General features: G+C 34.0%; 1 protein-coding gene across 3 annotated transcripts in view; it reads left to right on the top strand.

The window, feature by feature from the left end:
* The window catches only part of EPHA6 (EPH receptor A6), an 871,253-nt gene that overhangs the window by 391,648 nt on the left and 461,974 nt on the right, over positions 1–17,631 (top strand). For all 3 annotated transcript variants that reach the window (XM_044251185.1, XM_044251182.1, XM_044251184.1), the window contains exon 4: positions 8,249–8,404. In XM_044251185.1, the coding sequence (XP_044107120.1) occupies positions 8,249–8,404 (156 nt within the window). The remainder of the gene's footprint in view (positions 1–8,248; positions 8,405–17,631) is intronic.

A 17,631-nucleotide genomic window follows, 5' to 3' on the forward strand; every position in this document is an offset into this window, starting at 1 on the left:
CTTGTTGATTTGGATTAATTCTTTATAAATTTTGAATATTAACATCTTATCAGATAGATGGTTTGCAAATATGTTCTCCCATTTCATGGTTTGCCTTTTCATTTTGTTGATTGTTTCTTTTGCTGTGCAGAAGTCCTATTTGTTGATTTTTGTTTTTATTGCTTCTGCTTTTATTGTCATATCCAAAAAAAAACCCAAAACAACAACAACAAAAAAAACTTTTCCAAAACCAATGTCAAGGAGCTTTTTCCTATGATTTCTTCTAGGAGTTTTATAGTGTCAGGTCTTATCTGTAAGTCTTTAAGCTATTTCAAGTTAAATTTTGTGGGTGGTGCAAAATAGGGATCCAATTTCATTCTTCTGCTTGCAGCTCTCTAGTTTTCCCAGTAACGTTTATTGAAAAGACTACCCTATCCCTATTGCTTATTATTGGCTCCCTTATCAAATATTAGTTGACCATATATGAAAGAGTTTATTTCTGGTCTCTCTTTTCTGTTCCATTGGTCTTTGAGTCTGTCTGTTCTTGTGCCAGTACATTACTGCTTTGATGACTGTGAATTTTAGGATAGTTTGAAATCAGGGATGTGATGCTTCCAGCTTTTTCTTTTTCAGAATTGCTTTGACTATTCAGGGTTTTTTGTAGTTCCATACATATTTTGGGATTTTTTTTTTTAATTTTTGTGAAAAAATCTCACTGGAATTTTGATAGGGTTTATGATGGATTTAGGCAGTATGGACATTTTAACAATTAATTCTTCTGATGCACGAGCATGAGCATGAGGTATTTATTCATTTATGTCTTCTTCAATTTCTTTCACCAAAGTTTATAATTTTCCCATACAGATCTTTCACTTCTTGGTTGAATTTATTCCTATGTATTTTATTATTCTTGATGCTATTATGAATGGGATTGTTGTCTTTATTTCTTTTTATGCATAAAATCAATATAAAATTGATAGGAAAATGTGTATAATGATAGTAATAAGTACAATTTTAATATTGCTAATAAACAGCTCTTACAAATTAATAGAAACAGCAAACAAGGATATGAAAGGCGGTGCATAAATGAGTATAAACAAATGGCCAATAAAAATGTGCAACATTACTGGTAATCCAGAAACTTCAATTAAAGTAACAATGATATTTAACTTCCCATATTTTCAAAAAGTAAAATATTATTATAAGGATTAGTGGGGTACTAAGTTTAGGATGTTCTTTTACATTGTTATGAGATTTTAGGAATGAAACACGGAAATATGTGTTAAGAAAATAATAAACATACCCTAATTCAGAGTTCCCACTGTTGGGCACTGAAATGTAAACATTATCACAAGGATGTTTACTGCAGCATACTTTAGAAAGGGGTTCTCTCAACTGGAAGATTGTTGATAGATATACTATAGGCATGTTATAAAGAATTAACTCATGACCATTGAGCTGGAGATATTTTTACTGTATAGTAGTAATTGAGAACAAAAATCTCTACTATATAGATATTGTCCCAATGTTGTAAAATTAACAATGATAAATTCTTGTGATCATACCTACAAGTACACATGCCTACCAATTAATGTGTTGGCATTTTAGGGAAGTCATTTTTGAAGAAAAAAATGGAAGAAAAGGTAGATAAGACCAAATTTTTAAATGATATTTAAAAATAAATGTCCATACAGAGTATACATGTTATGATCTCATTTATGTATCATAAATGTGGGTTTTTTTAAAAGATTTTATTGATTTACTTGAGAGAATGGGAAAGAGAGAGGATACAGAGGGGAAGGGAGAAGCACATTCCCTGCAAAGCAGGGAGGCAGATGTGGGGCTCATTCCCAGGACCCTGATACCATGACCTGAACAAAAGGCAGCTGCTTAAACCACTGAGCCACCCATGCACCCCTCGTAAATGTTTTAATACAGAAATAAGTAGGTACTTTAAAAAAAGAGTATTTGTAGAAAATGAAAGTTTCAACTGAACATCTATATTCAAATAGCTTTTTCTAAAAGAAACAAATTACAAATCACTGCATCAGATAATCTTTAACTTTCTAACAGTATTTTGTGCAGTATTGACATACATTGGAAAATATTCTTATCTTATGCAGGGTAGTTTGTTTTTGGAAATGAAGTTTACATTCCCAAAAATAGATAAGTAAAGAAGTAATAGAGAAGAAAAAGAAAACAATGTAAAAGTTCTCAACATGTAGGTATTGATATCTCATTTGTAACATAAATACAAACAAAATCTAAAATCACTAACTGAATAGATATATAGGAAACATTTAGAATATTAGTAATTTCATACTAGACATTAGTGAACTATTTACTCATTCACTCATTAAATTTTTAAGCATGTGTAAAGATGAAAGATATGCTAAGTATTAAAGATATATACCCACATCTGACTTATGGCAGTTCCAAGAAACTGAGGTGATAAATGTGACAAAATCGTTATTATCTCATACGATTCAAGCTAAAAGAGAGGTGTATGGGGTAGACCATTATTGTGTGCTACATAAAGAGAATGTGAGTACCTAGAACATTGACTTTCTAACATTTTTAACAGCATAATCCTATGTTTTGAAATGAAATATTATACTAAACTTTATCATTAAAATAAGGTAATATTTTAACAATCTAAATGTATTTCATAAGTTCAACACTTTAAGATTTTTGAAAGCAATTTTGATGTGTACACAGACATTTCAAATCAGAGATAAGGCTGAGAGCTGCAGTAACAATAACCAATTAATATTTGTATTTTTTGTGGTAGCCAAAATATTCAAATTCATGATAATTTCAACTGGAAAAGTTTTTTTTTTTTTCTAATAGCCAGCTCACCTTGAGATATTAGAATAATTACTATTGAGTTGCAACTGAATCGCTTTCAAAATCTTTATTCAGGGTTTCCTTCCCTTAATAGTAATTCAGCAAGCCAAAAACAAAACCCATAAATTTATAGTAAGATGAATTATGCTATGCTCAGAACATACATTGAGTAGAAATGTATAATCTTCTGCAGGAATTTAATTAGCAAAGTACTCACACTCTGTCCTATTCAGTGAAAAAAAAAAAATGTATTGAACACCTACTCTATGGTAATCACTGTTACCAGCCCGCCCTTGAGGACCTTACAGTCATTAAACAAGTAATGGCCAAGGTGTTGCTGAAAAAGTAACAAAAAGGATGCAACCACCACAGATTAACCCTCGAGCTGGACCCAGGGAGCTGAAGGCTCCTTAACCCCTTTCCTGTCCTTGGACTCTATGATCTGCCTATCATCCCCACAATGGGAGCTCTTTTCAAGGACAGAATCTTGAGAGAGTAAGATGCTATTGAGACCATCCGGATGGTATACATGACTCATCCCATTTAAGGCCTCTATATAAACTTTTAAGATTCTGGAGGGTAGGTGCAGAGAGCTGTTTATCTTACAACTGCCCAGAACGAGCCTCCTATGTCAATTCCCCTGCTTATGAAACCTGTCAGCTACCAATCTGGAGTGGCCTGCCTCTTCTGTCTCCCCCTGCATTTCATGCACAGCACTAGTTTGCAAACCAACAAGTATGCTATTCTTGAGAAGTCACAGGTGCTTAAAGAACCTATTCTAGAAAGTCAGGAAGAAGTGGGACCTGAAAGAGGGTTAGGAGTTAGCAAGGTGATTGGGTCATGGGGTGGGATGGAGAAGAGAGATTTTCAATAGGAGAAAAGGCTCAAGAAGAAGAAAGATCACGATAGATTCATAGAAATTAAAGGAGACTGTCAGCAAGTCATTCGTTCATTCACTGAATACTGGGGAAGGACCAAATAATGTCTGGTGCTGGTCTAGGCACTGGAAATACACCTCAGTAAACAAAAGAAACAAAAATCTCTGGCCTAACAGAGCATACATTTTAGAAGGAAGTAGCTTAAAAAGTTAAACATATCATGTGTCAGATGTTAAGTTCTTTGCAGATAGGAAAAACAGTGGAGGGTAATATAAAACACTGCGGTAGGATGTAGCAGGAGGTGCAGTTTTAAAAAGGGAATCAGGCTTCATTAATACGATAGCATTGTTACAAAGACCTGATCTAAGGGAGGGAGCAAATCATACAGAGAGGTGAGTAAGAGCAAGTGATAAAGGCTCAGTAACAGGAGCATGATTTCATGCAAGACTCTGAGGGAGGCCAGTGTGGCTGGAGCAGAGGACCTGATGGAAAAAGAGTTGATGAAAATCAGAGTCACAGGGAAGGGAAAGGGAGCAAAATCATCCGATGTCTAGTAGACAATTAATAGGGCAATGGCTTTGCTCTAGGAGAAATGGAAAGCCACCAGAAGCTTGGAGCCCAGTGATAATGTGATCTCATGTAAGTTCTGAGAGGATCAGAACTGGGTTGAGAATAGACTGTAGAGGGGCAAAGCCTTAATCAAGGGAGTGTGAGAGGGAAGCAGCTTCATGTGATGTGGTTAGAGCCTCAGGCTGGGTCAAACCACAGGGGAACTTGTAATGCAATTGGTTTTAAACTTTAAAATAGAGATGGTGGGAATTCATCAAAGTTTTTTCAGCAGGGAGATATAATGAAGAGATTTCTGTGTTCAAAACTGCACTATTCAGTGTGGTAGCTCATAGCCTCATATAAAGTGAGTAGGCACTTGAAATGCAGCTAGTTTGAATTGAGATGTCCAGTGAGTGTAAGATACATATCAAATTAAATAGTACAAAATATTTAGTACCAAAAAAAAAACAAATAATGTAAAATATTTCAAGAGCTAGTTTATATGTTGAAAAGATAATATTTTGGTTATATTATGTTAAATAAAATATATTTTTAAAGGGGTCCCTGAGTGGCTCATTGGGTTAAGCCTCTGCCTTCGGCCTAGGTCATGACCTCAGGGTCTTGGGATTGAGCCCTGCATCTGGCTCTCTGTTCAGCAGAGTGCCTGTTTACCCCCATTCTCTCTCTGCCTGCCTTTCTGCCTACTTGTGATCTCTCTGTCAATAAATAAAATATATATATAATTACCTCTTTTTAGCTTTTTAGTTTTTTAATGTGGCTCCTACAAAAATTGAAATGACATATATATACTTACATATATATTAGTTTTAGTACTATCCTATATATAGTACATATATACTTCTCTCTATATATATACATATATGTATATATAAATAGATATGGAGATGTATATATAGATATATATATAATTATATATATATTAGTTTTTAGTACTATTGGACAGAGCTGGTTTAGAAGATCCTCCTGTTTACAGAATGAAGTAGGCAAGATTGGGTGCTGAGACCATTTAGCAGCCTGGTCTCTAGAACGGTTTGAATATCACTAAGCTATTCTAAGTATTTTAAGAGCTGCTTTAAGCACTCTAAAATTCTAAAAGAAGATGAAATATTAGCTGAAAACACTTCAGATAAAAAAATATTTAAATTTTTGTTTTTAGTTATTAGAGAAAATAAAAGTTGACAGTGTTTTGCTGCACAAAATGAAGTTATTGGCAGGCTACTTTATATGCTAAACAGTGTTTATGACTGAGATTTGAATGACCGATAACAGAAAGGAGCCAATATTTATAGCTCTTGTTTATGGGTCTTATAGGTTTTGTATCTGCACATATGATAAACTTTAGTATAGTCCTATAGTGTTCACATTCCTAATTAATTTATTTCAAAAGGCTGTTATAATAATATTTAAATTATATTTTAATTAATATTGGAATATGCAGAATGCAAACTCCCCATTAAATTTGCACATTCTCTATAAACTGTGTGGCTTATTAGATTTATAAATATTGTAGTAGATGAGCTCAAGACATGATTAAATTTCTAGTTGAGTTCAACATTTAGAATTACTTGCCAAAGTATTATAAATGTATTCTATGGAATATAATTAGTTATTTTAAACTTCATAATTAAGTAGAAGATAATTACATAATTGACAAAATATATATGTTAGATTTGGTAAATATTTTATAACACATTGTCTTTTAACTACTATAGCATATTAAATTTAGAAATTTATGTATTTTTTAAAGGATATTTTATTTGTGAAAATTTTAGGGGTTGAGTATATATATATTATTTATGTACTCTGAATTTTGACAGGCTTAGAGAGCTATTTGATGATACAGTATTTTTACTAATTAGTCATATAATATTAATTAATTTATCAGCATGTTAAAGAGACTGGTTGATATTTATGTATCACCACTAATAGTTTCATTGATAGTAAATAACCAGGTTTTTAAAAGTAATTTTACTATACAGAATTGATTATAACTTCTCTTGAATTACTAGGTCATTTGTATAAAGCATTATTTTTTTCAGTGTAATTTAACTTAATTTTTTTTTCAGAGATCCAAAATTCATTGTTTATGCACCACACCCAGCACTCCATACAATACATGCCCTCCATAATACCCACCACCAGGCTCACCCAACCCCCCACACCCCTCCCCTCCAAAACCCTCAATTTGTTTCTCAGAGTCCACAGTGTCTCATGGTTTGCCTCCCCCTCTGAATACTCCCAACTTATCTCTCCTCTCCAACTCCCAATGTCCTCTATGTTATTCCTTATGCTCCACAAGTAAGTGAAACCATATGATAATTGACTCTTTCTGCTTGACTTATTTCACTCAGCATAATCTCTTCCAGTCCCATTTATGTTGGTACAAAAGCTGGGTATTCATATAAAGCATTATTATAAAAGCAAATGGTCAAAAATAACCCAGTCATTGCATGTGTCTAGACAGACATGTGTAAGTGTTTGTGCATGTGTGCATATATGTGCACACACCTCTTATAGTGTACACCTCCTAGAGGCTGAGTCAGTGGTACACAGTATACTACTGACATCAATCATATTGCAGTCCTTTAGAGCTGTAGGAATATATATTAAAATATGTACCTAGGAAAAGACAAATAGTTATTTTATTGGGACTCATTTAATTAAGATTCCAATTTCCCTTAAAATTTCTTTCTTTCCTGCATATATAATCAGGAGACTTATCAGGAGATTATTGTTTATTATTGTTAGTTATTTTATATTTTTAAATCGAGCATTTTGAGGGGGCACCCGGGTGGCTCAGTTAAGTGTCTACCTTTGGCTCAGGTCATGATCCCTGGGTCCAGTGTCGGTCTCCCTGCTCACTGGGGACCTGCTTCTCTCTCTTTTCCCTGCTCGTGCTCTCTCTCACTATCTGTGAAAATGTGTTAGATTAAAAGAAGTAGTTTGTTAAAACATTTTTCACATAATGTATGTTACTCGAAATTTATTCTACTTTTATTTTGTATATGTGTTAATTTAGAAAGTGGTCAGTAGTGGTTTTTGAGACTAGAAACAACTACCCCCTCAACATTTAAGACCTTGAATGCATATTTAGCATAGGATCTTTTTTTCTAGATCTTCCATTCCTGTGAAAAAGTTTCCTAAGAATGACAACATGGGTTTAAGCAAAGAGAAAATGCAGCCTAATAAAATATATCATCATGTAACTTTTATTATTTACATTTTATTTTCAGGATTTTTTGTGACAATTTTGTTGTTTACAATTTTAATGGTTCTTGCCATATACAATTTTCATGGTTCTTGTCAATAAGCATATATATATCTTATTGACTTAATATTTTGTCTATCTACTTTTGAAATTAATACAAAATTTTAAATGAATGTGTTTCAATATAATAGAAAAAATTGCCATAAAAATAAAAATAAACTGATTTAAAAAGCAATGTTATCAAACTATAGGTAGATCTTGCTAAAATCTCTGAACCTAAGGCCAACTTTCATTTTGTTAAAAAAAAAAAAAAATTCACCAATAGGACAGATGTTAAGATATACCAGCACCACACTGGGACTTTCTCCTTTAGTTCGTAGAAGGACTGAGGGAAAAATGGAAAGCAAATATATTTTACGCAGTGTGATTCAATGTTATTTAATGCTATCTCCTAGAACTACACAAAATTATTTCCCTTACTTCCAGGGAGGGGCATCTCCACACTCTGGTAATCAGCTATTTTGTGTATGCATATTTCAGGTATGCTATCCAAAATTAGCAACCTGAGCCTAAATATGATGTCACCATTATGTTACTGATTTTGAATAACTAACTTCATTAAGATTAACATATATTGACTTTTCTGTTTATGTGTGACACTGAACTCTGAGATCAAAATGTGTATCAATTAAAATATGGTGTATGTGTACAAGTAAAATAGTGCAAGCAATAATAGCAATAAAAGTATTTTTTCCTGTTTTTACAGCTTGCAGACCAGGATTCTATAAAGCATTTGCTGGGAACACAAAATGTTCTAAATGCCCTCCCCACAGTTTAACCTATAAGGAAGCAACTTCTGTCTGTCAGTGTGAAAAGGGTTACTTCCGAGCTGAAAAAGACCCACCTTCCATGGCATGTACCAGTAAGTCTGCATTTTGCATTTGTAAATCCTGTTTTCAACCCTTTGGTCTCTTTATTCTCAATTGCTTTAAAAAGTAAATATGCAAAATTCTGTGGCAACCATGTATTTGACTTTGAAAACAGTGAAGAAAAAAGTTTCTCTTTCTCTCAACATAGTTACCTTTCATCTGCTTGCAAAGGAAGTGCCTATTCTTCAAAATTCACCTTTATCCAGGAGATTAAAATCTCAGCACTGGTGTGAGGCCCTGGAAATTTTTCCGAACCATAATCTGTCCTTAGGAAGTTAACGCAGTTTAAGGCTACCTAAGAATTTATAAGAATTTATAAATTTATAAATAAAGAATTTATAAGAATTTATAAATAAAACTTGTTCTTTGCTTCACCCTTGTCCATTTTAAGGCACATCAATTTAGGAACACCAAGTTTAGTGTGGGGGAGCTTCCAGATGGAACTTTAAAAGTCATTGTGCTGTTGTTTTGCAGAAAAAGTTCTAGTTTTCCTTGACATTTGTCTTTAAAGGAAAGTGTTTTTGAATTTGTCTGCATTTCACCTTTCGCTTTCCAATTTCGGGGATGGAATCAGTAGATATTAAATTGAAGTGAAGGTCATTTAACTGCATGCATCAAGAATTATAAGTTATTTGTACTCTTTTATTATAAAATACTATGAATTATCTGTACATTTAAAAATAAAATAAAAAAGTAAAAGTGAATTTATTAATGCATTGCTAAGTTATGCAAAAGTAAAATGTCACCTCTTAGGTAGCTATAAAAGCCTTTGTTAATACATAAATAATATACTGCAGTGAAAATTTGCCCTTCTGTTTGATGAATTAGTGCCAAACTATTGCTTATCTTCTGTAATTCCATAAAGGCAAAAACAGATTGAGAGTTATATAATGTTGCATATTCCTTAGAGACGATGGTGATGTCCCATTTCTTGTAAATGATGCAGCCTATAGATTTATCTGCAATACTACAGACTTTAATATAAAATATTTTTATAGAACACAATTAATTAAAATGCAACACATTCATTAGTAGATGTAACTTTTGCTTTCTGATTATAAATGCTGAGTGACCATTTTCTTCAGAAAGTTCCAGCCTGGGAAATTACTACCTGGCATTTTTTTCATTGGGAACATATTTTAAGTTAATAAATAGAAAAGGAAATTTTGAAGTATAATTTCTCACCTAATTATGTAGAGTTTTTAATAGGAAAACCTTGCTGTTACCACATATATGTAATCCTTCTTCAATGGTTACTATATATTGTTACATTACATTGTGAACAGCTTACTCCAGTTTAGGTAAATGGTGGATTTCAAATGGCTACAGTACTGCTAGGAAGGTATTTTTCAAAATCTGTATCAGAAACTGAGTGCAACTTCTGAAGTAAGTGATCAGGAATTTTTCTTTTTATTTTCTTAGGTGGCCATAAATAGACAATTGACAAATTGAAGGAATAAATTGGTTCCCATCAATCTAACCCTTCAGTGCCGTAGCAGAGTAGGCATGCAGTTCTTTGGAGTGAGGGTCTGGTTAAGGAAATAAATAGTGAATGCAACAAAGTCCACAAACCTGATAAACTAGTCAGTCATTGAATCAGATATGTGTATTTATCAGCTTAATGTTTTATGTTTTTTGGATTTTTCTTTCCTCTAAAAAATTCTTTTTTTATACTTTGTATTATAAATTATGTTTTTTTTATCCTTTTCTGTTTTAATTTTATTTTAATCAATATATATAATTTACCAGGGAACTCTAATATTCTCTCTGGTCTTTTACCATCTTTATTAATCTCTCATTCATGGCTGATTTTTATGTCATTTTAATTCCAGTATAGTTCACATACAGTGTTATATTAGTTGCAGGTGCAAAATATGTTGACTCAATAATTCCACACATCATCCCATGCTCATCACTAGCCTGCAATTGTACTAAACAGAGGCAGAGAAAGTTTTGATTTTGATCATTGTTGGGCAGTTTTAGGCAGAAAATAGCATGTTGTGTTGCCATCAAACACTGAAAGATAAAACCCTCCTTAAAAAAAAGGTGGGGCGCCTGGGTGGCTCAGTGGTTTAAGCCGCTGCCTTCAGTTCGGGTCATGATCTCGGGGTCCTGGGATAGAGTCCCGCATCGGGCTCTCTGCTTGGCGGGGAGCCTGCTTCCCTCTCACTCTCTCTGCCTGCCTCTCTGCCTACCTGTGATCTCTGTCAAATAAATAAATAAAATCTTTAAAAAAAAAAAAAAAAAAAAGGTGAAAACTTTAGTGAGATCTCGCTAGTCCAGCCTCAGGAGGTCCCCCTCTCAAGGTTTTTCTGTGTTACTTTCTTAAGAACTTCTGTCCTGTTTTAACAAACTTACCATAGTGTATTGTAGGTTAACCATCTTTTAGAGTCAAATTATTTGAGTACGAGTTTTGGTGTTAGTGCTTAATAGCTATGTAACTTTGGGCAAATTGTTTGACCTCTCTCAGCCTCAGTTAACCCATACATAGTGATAATAACAGCATACATCTCATTCTGTAGCTATTCATTAATAGCTAATTAATAAATTAATTTTTGAAAAGTTCTAAGAACAATACCTATCACATAGTAGGTGCTACATAAATGTTTGTTTAACATAGAAAGCTATTCTTCTGTGATTCATTTTGAAATTGTTTTTGATCAGCAGGTATTCAAACTGTTATAACTTTTGGAGGGGGTTAAATTGAATTTTTGATTGATTGATTGATTGATTTGAGAGAGAGAAAAGAGATAGCGAGAGAGAGCACACATGCAACAGAGCACAAGCAGAGAGGAGAGGACCCTGGGATCATGTCCTGAACCTAAGGGAGACGCTTAACTGACTGACACCCCCCCCAGGCACCCCCACTTTATGGCAGATACTTCTATACTGAGCTTATGGCTCCCATCATCTGCATTCTTATAAACTGAAAAAAATAATATACTGAATTGTTTACATTTTCACAAAGTATTTCAAGTCCTGCACCGCTATTGCCAGAGATGAGGTTTTCCAAATTATACTTTGACTAGTGTGAGGGACCCTAGCAGTTATTATAAAATGCAGAAAAAGTAAGCACCATAAACTCCAAAGTATCATTGCCCCTAAAAATTGGAAAATGAGATGGTTGGGAGAGAAAAATCAGAAAAGTTACAGGTGAGGATGAACGATAAGAGGACCAGGGTAAGATCAGGGTAAGTTCACTGAGATAATAGAACTTTTGAGGTCAAGAATCAAACAAGCAGTCAGTCTTTTCCGTCTTTCATTAACCACAAATAAGTGTCAAATTTTAATAGATAATATGCTCTCTGAACTTCTAGACCATCTATCTGTGAATTAGCCATTCTTTATCTCCTTTGTTCCAATAGTGTGTTATCTAAAGCTCAGAATCTGGGTCAGTTAGCAGTCAGTGCTACCACTTCCTGGTGTTTTTGTCAGTCTTAACATTTGAAACTGCTTTCAGAGAATCTTCCAGGAATTTAAAGAGGCAGTTTCTTTCCTTAATATCAGGGGCAAAGAGATTTTGAATGTATGAGTTTAAAAGAAAGTGAAGGACTAAAATATCAGAAATGACAAACCAGGACATTTGACTAGTCAATGGCCTAGTAGGGAAAGATTTTATATATAGGGATAGGATGTGATCATATAGTTGATATGATTTTAAGGACCCCAAGAATCTTCCCCTGCTTCTTAGTGCCATCATCATCATAATAATAAACACCCTTAAAAATATAATTTTACTATTAGGAGTTTTATGATTTCTTTGGGTTTTCACTGTAGAGATAGGTATCTTTTTATTTTATAATCTTGAAATATAAGATTTATTCACATAAAAATATTTATTAAGATTTTATTCTTTTAGAGCAGTTTGAGATTCACAAACAAAATCAAGAGAAAATACAGGGAAGTCCCATATACCTCCTTGCTCCCTGATATGCACTGCTCCCCCCATTATTAACAGTCCCCATTGGAGTGGTACTTTTGTACAACTGATGAATCTGCATTTGCATGTAACAATCACCTAAATTCCACAGTTTACACTGAGGTTCACTCTAATTAGAATGGTTCACATCCCATTCTGTGGGTCTGTATAGGGCACGTATCCATCATTATAGCATCATACGGAGTATTTTCACTCCCCTGCAACTCCTCTGTGCCCTACTAATCTCTGCCAACCACTTATCTTTTTACCGTCTCCATACTCTTGCCTTTTACAGAATGTCATATAGTTGGAATCCTAAAGTATACAGACTTTCAGATTGGCTTATTTCACTTAGCAATATGCATTTAAGATTATTCCATGTCTTTTTATGGCTGGATAGCTCATTTCTTTTTAGTGCTGAATAATATTCTATTGTCTGTATGTACTGCAGTTTACTTATCTATTTACCTATTGAAGGACAACTTGATTGATTCCCAGTTTTGACAGGAATAAGCTGCTATAAACATGCATGTGTAGGTTTCGTATGGACATAAGTTTTCATTTCTTTTAGGGTAAGTACCAAGGAGGATGATGACTGGATCATACAATAAAAGTATGTTTAATTTTGTTAAGAAACTACCATTTTGCATTCCCACCAATAAAGAATGAGAGTGCCTATTACTCCACATCCTCACCATCATTTGGTGTTGTCAGTGTTCTGGACTTTGGTCTTTCTAATAGGTATATAGTAGAATCTCATTGTTTTAATTTGTATTTCCCTGATGACATGTGATGTGGAGTGTCTTTTCACATGCTTATTGCCATCTGTCTATCTTCCTTGGAGCGGTGTCCACATAAACACTTTTACGCTTCTAAGACAGCTACAATTTAAAAAAAAAAAAAAGATGCCTCATATTCAAAGCTATTCTCTCTAGAAGTGGCGGGCGAGAGGGTGACCTGATCTTCAACCTTCTATTGAGCCTGGCTCTTGTTAGTTTACTTTCCTTACATTTTTGTTTCTCCTAACCTCTTCCTCACAATCTATAGGTATACCCAAACTTCTATTGTTAAAAGAATACTCCAAGTCCAATATATTTTTCTCTCCCCCTTCTCCCAAATAATCTTGGAAAAGCAATCTTTATTGGCTATGCTTCCTTCTTTATTTTGTTTTAACTTTTACTTTTTTTAACTTTTTACTCTACTATATTCAGATTTTTGCTCTTCACTCTAAGAGAGTCATCAGATTTTTCCCCTACCAAAGTAAACTGTCAGAAAAATTCACCAATGATCTTTGCCATTTTGTGTTAGAAATATTTTTGTTCAGTTATTTATGATATCTAACTCTGTTGATCCTTCCCTCTTTCTTTTGTTCCTTTTTATTGTAGGACATTGTAATCTCCCTTTCATCCTCTTAATTTTCTCACCATTGTATTTATTGCCATTGATGGTTTCTCTTCTTTTCCTTACCCATTAAATGTTAGTTTTCCTTACATTCCTTTCTTTGCTTTCTTATTTTTCCATATGTCCTCATTCTCATGGCTTCAAACATCACCTGTAAATAGATGATGCCCATATTTTTATTCAGATCCTGGGCTTTTCTCCCAAAGTCCAGAGTTATCTAGCCAATTAATTGTATGATTTGGCAACCTAAAGGTCTTGTGGAAACCTGCCCAAATGTCTGACCTTACCTCATACCCTACTCCCTTTGGTTATTAAACTCATGGACTTCCAAGGTACTGAGCTTGTTGTCATCCTTGGTGCTAGCCATTTCTTCTACTTAAAATACTCTTCCTCAATGTCTTAGGGCTATTTTCTTTTTGCCCTTTAGGCTCAAATGTCAGCTATTTGGACAGGCACTTCCTGACCAATCATTCAAAAATAGAATTTCTCCCCATACTCTTTTTTATGTCACATTTCATTTTTTTATGTATTGTATCAGTCTTTGAACTTTCTGATTTAGTTGTACTCTTGCTTCTTTGTTTATCATCATCCTAGCCATACTGGACTATAAGACCCATGAGATCATGGGTGTTCTTTCCCTCCTGTATCTCCAGCGCTAATAATAATACCTAGACACTAGACACTGGGGCCTAAATAAATATTTGATGAATGAGTAAACTAATAATTTCAAATCCAACCAATAAAAGATAATATATTGTTTTCTCTCTCAGCCTGCTTATTTACTGCAGCTTTATTTCCTTATGCTGGTGAATACTTCTAAGCCAGAAAGATTGGAATCATAATTCCTGCCCTGCCCTTGACAGGTAGTAGTCACATGTCCTATCAAATCTACCTATTAGCATTTCTCCTGTCCATTCCTTCCTGTCATTTCCTGGTCCCATCCTTCTAGTTGATGTCTTTGACTCTTCCTTAGGCTAGTTTAATAATATCCTGGCACGTATCCTTTCTTTAGTCTTCCACACCTCCAAAATATTCCAAACGGTTAGACACAAAATCATATCATCTTGATCATATCATCACTCTGCCTAATGTCTTTCAAATCCCAATCCCTATTTTCCAGACCCATTAGAACCAATCGAAGGACATTCAAAGTCCTACCCGACCTATTTCTCTCCCTTGAATTTTAAGCGTATTAGGATCTCTCAAACAGCCCTACTAACCAGTTATATCAACAACATACTTAAATTTAGGCCTCAATTTTTTAAAAAATTCCTTGTGTCATTTTTGCTTGAACTGCAAAATATAGAAACAGAATTATGAATAAGAAATTTAAAATGAAATACTGAATATTTTCTCTAGATTTTTAATGTACTTCATAAACTCTGTTTCTCAGGTGACTAATTAATGTATATTCTCTGCTTTAAAGGGTGAGCTGTGGAGGGCACTTCTTAATATCAGGTTTTAGTCAATTAGGGATGCCTCTGAGAGCATTTGAAAGCACAGGAGACCCCACTGCTGCCAAGAAATCTGTTATCAAAATAACTACCTAAGGCTTTTCCAGACCTGAAGGGAAAAATACTCACTGAGGTTAAAGAAACAAAGAAAAATAAAAATTACTAAAAAAAGTACTTATCCAGCAGGAAAGGCAGAGAGCATGAAAGGATTGAAAGAAATGAAGTGATGGTCTAACATATGGATGCATGAAAAGTTAGACAAAATATAATTACACTGTCATGATATTTTTACTTTGAGGTTTCTCATGTGTTTAAATCAGTAGGATCTTTTAGCTGCTGAACAGGTGCTGGAAGATTAACACATTCAACAAACATTTGTGTTACCCACTTAGAAAAGTTCAAAACATAAGATGCAAATCATATTTCTATCTATCTATCTATATGGATAATTCTCATGGACATCATTAAGAATTTCTCTCTCTCTCTCACTTTTTTTTGTCATCTAAATATGAATCAAGTATCTTGTGAGTAAAACCAGTTTCTTCGAACTTCATTCTTTTTTTAAAGATTTTATTTATTTGTTTATTTATTTAAAAGAGAGTGCAGAGCAAGAAAGCAGAAAGAAAGAGCAAGAAAGATAAAGCAGGGGAATGGGCGGAGGGAGAAGCAGACTCCCTATTGAACAGAAAGCCCAATGCAGGGCTTGATCCCAGGAAGCTGGGATCATGACCTGTGCAGAAGGCAGATGCTCAACCAATGGGCCATCCAGGGGCCTCTCAAACATCAGTCTTACAAAAAAGCAAATACCATGTTTTTATATCTTTGTATTTGAACTACAGTGACCAGGATTGACATGAATGTATATAAGTTTGATTTACTTTTGCTTTAAGGCTAATATTGTAAAATGACTTCTTTATTGATGGAATAATTGGCAACTTAAAAAAAGACCATGATTCTCTCATGCTTAGTTTGAGTATAGAATAAGTAGTGTGTTGAGATGCCCCAGGAGAGGTGTTCTTCATTTCAATTTCCCTACTCAAGTCTCCCACTTCTAGTTGGATATAGAATGTTCACGCCCAGGTACCCCTGCTCTGCTTGTTAATTCTTCTTTTTCTTTTCCCCTCATATCTTTATGTTTTTTTTCTTCTTTCTTTTCTATGCATGTTTTGCCTGAAGAACTTATTCTGGTTCCTTTCCTTTCCATTTCACAATTGAAATACAAAAGTGCAGCTGATTGGGTAGGTGGTTCATTGTAAACGCAATTTAGGAACCACAGTTTTGCAGATGGCAAGATGGGAGAAGTTGCAAAGATGGATTGTGTTACTTCTGGAACACTGTATTGTATCTTGTCTTACTGTAGAAGATAACTTTAAATATTCACTCTGTCTATTGCAGTGGTATATTTTTAAAATTAAAATGACCCTTACCTTATGGAATAAATACCTATATGAGATGAATCCCAGTTTCCCCAATATTGGTCACTGACGTAGGATCTCATTTGAGCTTCAGTTTCCCCAATATTGGTCACTGACGTAGGATCTCATTTGAGCTTCCTGAATGTAAATACTATAATTTTTACTTCAGCAGAGCAGGTTCTTGTATGAAATCACCTGAGTTTCCTCTATAGGAAGAGATATTAAATGGTCATACTGCTGATGCTGGAGAATTGATTTACCACTTGCTACCAGAACTCTACAGTTGGAATTCAGAGAGTATTGTCCCATTCAATATCAATTACTTATACACAACAAACCAATTACCAAGAAGCATCCATAATTGGAAAGATAGCATTCATTATTATTCCCACAGTGTTATGCATTTTGAGAAAGGTTATTAATTTGCTTTAATCTATTCATTTATTGTTTTGTTTTCCCTCCCCAAATATGGCTTTGCTTAGTCTTTTCATATGTCTCTTTTCTATTTCTAATGAGACTTTAATTAAAAATAATTGACTCAGACACAGAAAGGGCTGTCTGTAGGTATGCATGATTTTTTTTTCATGGTATTAAGGAACTGGATATTTGACTCAGAAGACCCAAAGTCAGCCTTCTCATTATTTCATTTGTATTTTAGTGAGCTTTTATCAATATATGTGATTTTGCCATTTAACTCTTGACCTGTACAGCTATAATACATTTCTATAATTCATATATTTAGCTATTCTGTGAGTTTATAGATTTTTTTCTGAATTGATGAGTGTAGTCTATAACTATTTCTTGGAATTTTTCCAAGGTAAAGTTGTATCTGTGTTCTACAGCATAGAAATTTGCGGCCACAGATGTTTACTTTTCAAGTTTTTAAGTGTCCACAGAACTATATTTTGAAAAGTTTTGGGAGTTTTGTGTTTATTTTTTGAGAAGTTTTAAATTCCTTCCCAACAGAGAGATGGGTGACTACCCTTACCATAATATAAGCATTCCCTTTTGCTTCTTAAGTGATTTTCAAG

The sequence above is a fragment of the Neovison vison genome, chromosome 6 (genome assembly GCF_020171115.1).
Source record: "Neovison vison isolate M4711 chromosome 6, ASM_NN_V1, whole genome shotgun sequence".
Classification (NCBI taxonomy): domain Eukaryota; kingdom Metazoa; phylum Chordata; class Mammalia; order Carnivora; family Mustelidae; genus Neogale; species Neogale vison.